Source organism: Zalophus californianus, chromosome 9, assembly GCF_009762305.2.
Source record: "Zalophus californianus isolate mZalCal1 chromosome 9, mZalCal1.pri.v2, whole genome shotgun sequence".
NCBI classification, from domain to species: Eukaryota; Metazoa; Chordata; class Mammalia; order Carnivora; family Otariidae; genus Zalophus; species Zalophus californianus.
Genome location: NC_045603.1, coordinates 64,556,184 through 64,563,488, shown reverse-complemented (window position 1 = coordinate 64,563,488; position 7,305 = coordinate 64,556,184). Strand labels below are relative to the sequence as shown.

The window sequence follows — 7,305 nt, the reverse complement described above, 5'->3', positions numbered from 1 at the left end:
CCAACTTCTTTGTATGTGTTGTATTTTTCATTAATAAATAGGTTTTTCTTCTTTAAACACAGAACGTAGAACAGATTGAAACACTCCCCCCTCCCCCCGGTTCCAAAGACAAGAGTCTATAAAACAAATGCCAGCTGTCGTGCCCTGAGGGCAGAAAAAGTCTGGTGACCCCCCCCCACCCAGCCCTGCCCCCGGCAGCACCACCACCCCCACACTGCGAGAGAAGGGGGTCTGGGGCTTCTCCCTTGGACCCTGGGGACTTAGGTGAGAAGCATATGAATGTATGATGTCAGCTCTCCATGAGGCATGGGCTATGCAAAGATGAGGTTTCCTTCTCATTGGCTCTGACCAGCTCCTGGCCTTCTGACTCCCGTCATGAAGCACCTGGGCTCGACTCCCAAGGGAGCCGCCTCTTGGCTTCCCCACTCCACTCCTGCGCGGCTTCCTCAGAGGGGACGGGAAGGGCTCGGGGACCCCGCCCGACCCCTGGCCCACATGGAAGCGCTGTGTGGAAGAGGCATGATGCTGAAGGTGAGGCTCCTGGAGGCCCCCAAGCCCATGAGGCCAGCATGCCCCCACACCCCCACACCTTTCCTTCCTCTGGAGTGGGGGCGGGGGCGTGGGGGTGACACTGGGGCAGCCGCCCCCACCACAACCGAGTGCCTGGCTTGGGGTGTGATGGTTCTTTCTCAGTGTCAGGTCCTCAAGCCGGGCCTGGCTCTTTCCTCGTCCCATTCCTGTCTCCTTTCAAGGCCTCCCCGTGGCCGTCTGAAAAACGCACGTCCAGTGTCCTCAACTGTCCCATCCTCCCTCTCCCTGTGCCTCTGCCACCCAAGGGAGGAAGTGGGAGGTTGCCTCCCTTCTCCAACCCCCACTTCACATAATGGAACAGCTTTTGGCCTTTTCCTTCTTGAAGGTAGAAGAGATGAGTTCGGAACGACTGGGGAGGTGAAGCAGTCGCTTGGAGAGGCTGCGGACAGGGCTCTTTGGGGGCACCGGGCTGGGCTTGTTCAGACACACCATGGACGCCGTCCGGAAGATGCTGTGGATACTCTTTTCTGAGGTGAAAGCCGAGCCTTCCAGGTAGATTTCCGCACCCAGCTGCTTGGCTATCGCACAGCCCTGTGGAAGGGGTGAGGTGGTCAAGGCAGTTGTCCCACGTGGGACCCTGCCTTCTATGCTTAGTCGTACTCCCCGGGACTCCTCCCGATGGGACCCAAGTGCCAGTCTCCCACCACCACCCTCTGCTAACGATTTTCTGAAGGGGAAGCCTAAGTGCACCTTACGATCACCTGTAACACTTTTAAAACAATGCTAGTGCCAGACCGAGTAAGTCAGAATTTCTGTGGGTAGCGCCTAGGCATTAATATTCTTAAGGGCTCTCCAGATGATTCTAATGTGAACCACTGGTTTAAAAGAAGTGATCCTGGGGCGCCTGGGTGGCTCAGTTGGTTAAGCGACTGCCTTCGGCTCAGGTCATGATCCTGGAGTCCCCGGATCGAGTCCCGCATTGGGCTCCCTGCTCGGCGGGGAGTCTGCCTCTCCCTCTGACCCTCTTCCCTCTCGTACTATCTCTCATTCGCTCTCTCTCTCAAATAAATAAATAACATCTTTAAAAATAAATAAAAATAAAAGAAGTGATCCTGGGCGCCTGGGTGGCTCAGTTGGTTAAGCGACTGCCTTCGGCTCAGGTCATGATCCTGGAGTCCCAGGATCGAGTCCCGCATCGAGCTCCCTGCTCAGCAGGGAGTCTGCTTCTCCCTCTGACCCTCCCCGCTCTCATGTGCTCTCTCTCTCTCTCTCTCTCAAATAAATAAATAAAATCTTTAAAAAAAAAATAAAAGAATCCTTACACTCCCACGTGTGAAAGAAATTACCCAGGAATTTCATAAGAAATGCAATTTCTGTATCTTTCTCCCAGCGTGACTCGATAGGTATGGAGTCAGGAATTCTAACAAGCACCTCTAGTGATTCTAATGCAGGTGGGCAACAAAAAGCAATCTCAGAAATACTGGCGCGCACCTGCCAGCCTACAGCATAAATCGGGGTAAACAGTTGCCTACCGCCTCTAACAAGATGACTGGTTTGCTGATTAGAGATGGCCCCCCAGAACACCAATTATCCCTTGCCAAAGTCAGAGTTTGAGCAAGGGCCACATTTCAAGTCCTTTGCCCGTAGCCTTCCCCACCCCACCCTCAACACGTGTGTGTACACACACACACACACACACACACACACACACACACACACACACCTGCTCATAGGAGATAGGTGCCTGTTTCTGGTGGGACAGCTCCATCAGTGTGCTCAGGTCTGTTCGCAGGTCTGTCTTACAGCCAATAAGCAAAACACGGGTGCTAGGACAATAATCTAGGATTTCCGTCCTCCACTGAAGAGCCATGTAAAAGAGGAGGGGGGAGGAAGAAGAGTCAGTGGCTGACGGATACCTGGAGAAGCCCAGCGGCACGCCATCCAGCTTATCACCAGCCCAGCCCTCCCTGAGTCACCAATGCACTAATTACATCATCTTCCCGCCAGGGAGGACTTTGGGGAGGATTTTGGGGCCACAGGAGTGCTAACCCAAGAGCCTGTCCCCTCACTCATCAGCCCATTTCACCAAAGGAAGCACAGGGGGAAAATCTCCCCCCACTCTCTGCCAAGCATGTGGGGTGTGGATCTGCCCCCCCAACTAAGTGAAAGGGCTTCACGGATTCAGAAAGCCAGGAGGAATAGGGAGGAAGCCAACCAGTCTCTTTCCAAGAAAACGAGATAATCCCAAAGTCTTCTGGGAAACTACTTCCACAAGGTATCCTGAGACTCTTCGGGATAGGCAGACTTTGCCCCCCAGACCAGGGGTTTCCTGCCAGTGTTCCACTCTGGCCTGTCTGGCTTGCCCAGTCCTGGTGACCTGGGATCAAGGGCTACAGGAGCTGTCTCCAAAAGACCCCATCTCCAACCCTCAAACTCCATCACCGAAAGGTTCTGACTCTCGATCCTTCACGTCCTGCGTCTTCAATACCACCCTCCCTTGCTGGGCCTCTGGCAGAGCAGTATAGGATATGGCAAGGGCAGGAGGCAGAGGGGGAGGGAATCTGGGTTCTAGTCCCAGAGCTGTAGCTAATGGTACGGTCTCAGGCAAATCTCTTCCTTCCCTGGCCTCAGTTTCTTCCTGCTACAGAAGAGGGGACTGGACAACAAGGTCCCCAAGATTCCTTTTTGTTCTCCAGCTAAGCTAGGGGTTGCAGTTATCCAGACTCACCTTCTTAAGTGCACTATCCACTGTCTCCGGTCGGCTGATATCAAAGCATAGTAATACTGCATCCGAATCACTGTAGCAGAGTGGACGGACATTGTCATAGTAGGGAGATCCTGGTATGTGGGAGAAAGAGCTGATGGTGAACTGTGGCATTTGCCCTTCCCAACGGGCCTAAGCCCAATGAGCCCGGGCCCTGGGAATACTGTTCTCAGCCCTTAGATTAGTTGGCCCCACCCACCTCCCAGGGGAACATGCTGCAGCCTAGAAGCTTGGGACCTGACAAAAATATCATCTTCCTGAGTCCTGGGTGCCTGGGTGGCTCAGTTGGTTAAGCGACTGCCTTCGGCTCAGGTCATGATCCTGGAGTCCCGGGATCGAGTCCCACATCGGGCTCCCTGCTCAGCGGGGAGTCTGCTTCTCCCTCTGAGCCTCCCCCCCTCATGCTCTCTCTCTCTCTCTCATTCTCTCTCTCAAATAAATAAATAAATAAAATCTTTCATCTTCCTGAGTCCTGGAAAAGGGGAAATAAAAGGGGGGTAGACTATAATTTGGTCCTGTCTAGGTCTCCTACAGTGCCCTTAATTTCAGGTCTGCCAGTTTTCTGAGTCCCAGAAGAGGACGCCCCCACCCCTGCAGAGAGACCAGGGCTTGTGTCAGGTGTCTTTCCTAGAGTCGGCCTGCTGCCCAACCTCTGCTCCATGCTTCTGCTCCAGGGTCTCTCCAACGAAGAAACAAACCTGCCTGTTACATAACTAGCCGCCCTGCTTCTTTGCCATGGGGTCAGAGCTCTAGAAGGCTGGTAGGGGAGGAGGAACCTCATGGATTCAGTGCCTTACTCCTTCTGCCTGCAAAAAGCTGCAGCCCCTGTCCCCCAAGATCTCAGGGAGGCAGTTTCAGAGAGAGCAGCACCCATAGCTAGGGATTTGGAGGCTCGAGTAAGGGTCCTTCACCGGGAGGGCAGCAGGCGATGCAGACCCAGGTGGTCCAGTATAGGAGAATGCTAGGGGCTCAGCCTGCACCCCCCCCCACCCTGAGGAAGGAACAGTAGCAGATTTGGAACCCAGACAATCCGTGCTCAGAATAGCAAGCAGCCCCTCTCCCTACACCGCAATCGCCATGGAAACTGGGGGGAATCCAAGCTGCGGTGGGGGGTTGGTTGTAAAAAAAAAAAAAGAGAGAGAGAGAGAGAGCGCGTATAGAGTTGTTGCAGTAACTGTCTGCCCCTTCAGCAACCCGCCCCCACCCCCTGTCTGAGGTGGGGTCTCAGCTCCGCAGCACTGAGCAGAGGGCAGAGCTCTGCCGCACTGGGGAAGGGGGAGGGGAGGGGAGGGGAGGAGGCCTCCATTCTGGCTCCAGGCGATCCCCCTCCCCTCAGACCAGTAAGTGAATAATGGGATCAGGTTCGACCCTGGCCCGACCCTGGCCCGACCCTGGCCCGACCCTGGCCCCGATGTTGGGAAGCTGCAGCCCGCGCGCTCTCCCACTTCTTCCTTCCTTGTGGGCACCTCATTTGCCAGAAGGAGTTGGAGGAGGGCTGATAGCCTGCATCCTTTCCAAAATTGGGCGGTGGGGATGCGACACAGGGAAGAGACAACACTTTGCTGACTTTCCATTATCTGGACTGGGATTCAAGGGCTGCAAACTGACATGGGGGCAGGGCGGGGGCACTTTGGGGCGGTGGTAGTAAAAAGAGATGAGCTGCAGTAAGATTCTGGGAAGACAGAGGTGGGCAGGGTAGGGCGGCCCAAATCCCATACATCATGCAGCCAAGCTGCATTCCAGTCGGATCCAGCCAGCATAGCACGGTCCAGGATAACCAGAACCCTGCCTCCCAGCCCCTGGAACTGCAACGGAGGAAGGCATACCAGGTGGAAGAATTTTTGTTTTGCTTTGTTTGGGGGAGGGGGGAAACAAGGGGGGAGTCTCATTTTCTGTTTATCCATCCCCTACCCCCAATCTTTTCAGACCTTAAAAATTAGATCATGGGAACAACAGCTCTTTGAGGAGTAGAATGGCATATTTATTATAGGTAACAGGAAACCCCTAGTGATTTACACAGTTCAGCCTGAATGTGCATTTTTGGAGGGAGGATTTTATTTTCTTTCTGTTATTCCTGGCTTTTAGTCCTTAATTATGACTCTGAGCCCAGTCTATTAAAAAAGAACTGGGGCAAAAGAGATAACGGTAAGGGATGAGAACCAAAGCAAAGGACAGCCTAGCACTGAGGGTTTAGGGTTGAGAGGAAAAATATTGCTTTCTACATTCCAGAAAGACTGGGCATCTTCTACCTCAGCCCAGTACGGTGGGGGTGGGGTGACTGTCACAGCCACCCCCCTCCCTGCCACCATCTACAACGAGACTGTGCCCCACATTAAAGCCATCTCCCCCACCCTCCAAAACATCAATGATGCATCGCTTCATCCCTGAGCCGCAGCGGTATGACAAGTGGAACCGAGCTGCGGCAGGCGGGCAGCAGTGGCCCAGGATGGAATGCAGGAGAGAAAACTGAGTCAGGAGCAGTATTTCCCCAAAGCAGGCTTGTCTCCGGCCTCAACCACCACTGCCTCCACTGCCTCCAGCAGCATGGACTCCTGCCTCTTATTTGGCTTGACTCTGGGGCAGTAAAGGTGGGGGCAGGGAGTGGAAATGGAGAAGCCCTGCCTGACTGCCCCCCCCAGGTGTATTCATGGGTCCGTTCACCTCACCATCCCAGCCCTCTGAAAGAAGGGGCTAGACCCAGGGAAGTGGCTTCTGGGGCTCATCCGCTCTGCACCCCTGGACCCTCCAACCAAGGGAATCTTCAGGTCCCCTTCTGTCAGTTTCCTGGCCAGCATCATACACACTCCTCCCCGTCAAAGAGGGAAACAATTTCTTCAACACAGCAGCTGTTAGCAGACCAGTGGCAGTGCGAAGGGGGCATCTGGGGCCAGCAGTCTTACCTGAGGTGTCCCAGAGACTGAGCTCCACCCTTTGTTCCTCGGTCTCCAAGCAGGCCGTGTAATTCTCAAACACGGTGGGCACATACGTCTGTGGAAAGACAGGAAGGAGCTCGTCACACCCTGGGCGCCCCTACTCTCATAACCCTCTGGCGACACAAGAAGCCACGCACCCTAGTGAGACACTAACGTGGCAGGGGAGGGGAAGGGAGGGGGATACGTGGGGCAGGAGGGACCACATGGGACAGGAAGGAGGGGAGTGTAGAGGCACAGGCACTTTGCTCCAGGAAAAAAAGAAATCTGAATGACTTCCAGCCAGGGACAAGCCCCCTCCCCTCCGGCCCCCCGCCCCCCAATCCTAGATGGTCAGGGAGGCAAACACACAGACTTCTCTCATCTCCAGACTTGTATGTCTCCCAATTTTAGAGCCACAAGCAAATGCTTAGCTCTTCATCTTCTCCCACAAGCCCCTCGGACCAGCAGGGTAGCAGAAGCCCGCCTGGAGACGTGCTCAAGAACCTCTGAGGAGGGATGAGGAGACGGGCAGGTATTACGTCAAGAAGAAACCCCAGACTCTCAAATGCCTCCAGTTCCCTCTCCCGAGAGCAAACCCCGGGATAAAGGGAGGTAGGAGGGCACTGGATCGGGGCCTGTGGGTGAAGAGGTGAGGAGGAGCCGGCGGGGCGGCAGAAGTGGAACAGGTCTCAGGGGAAGCTAAGGCAGGGCGGTCCTCCAGCCGGGCGGCTGAGATCGGGCAGGGTGGCGTGCGGTGAGCTGGGGGAGATAGCTCCCCCGGGCAGGTGGGAATCTAGCCCCGGGGAAGGCGGGCAGGCAAGGAGAAAAGCTGGCCAGCGGGCGGGCCGCTCACCTCGGGATAGCAGTCCTTCGCTAACACCTGTAACATCGCCGTCTTCCCGCACTGCACATCCCCGACCAGAACGAGCTTACATCTGGCCACGACTGGCTGCGGGGCGCGTCTCTCCTTCATGGCTGTAGCCTCCGCGGGACTTGGACTCAGATTATTCAGAGAGGAGAGGGTTGCGCCAGGTGCGTCGCTGCACAAAAAGTCCGTCGGATTCCTCGCCTCTCCCCAAATGAAAAGGAGGCCGGCAC

At 55.3% G+C, this 7,305-nt stretch overlaps 1 protein-coding gene across 1 annotated transcript; it reads right to left on the bottom strand.

The window, feature by feature from the left end:
* Nucleotides 1-7,305, bottom strand: RND1 (Rho family GTPase 1). The gene is made up of 5 exons (XM_027595252.2): nt 7,061-7,305; nt 6,196-6,283; nt 3,260-3,369; nt 2,255-2,389; nt 1-1,122 (listed from the first exon to the last, which is right to left on the bottom strand). Exons 1-5 carry the CDS (start codon nt 7,178-7,180, stop codon nt 877-879), a joined length of 699 nt encoding a protein of 232 aa, XP_027451053.1. The 5' UTR covers nt 7,181-7,305; the 3' UTR covers nt 1-876.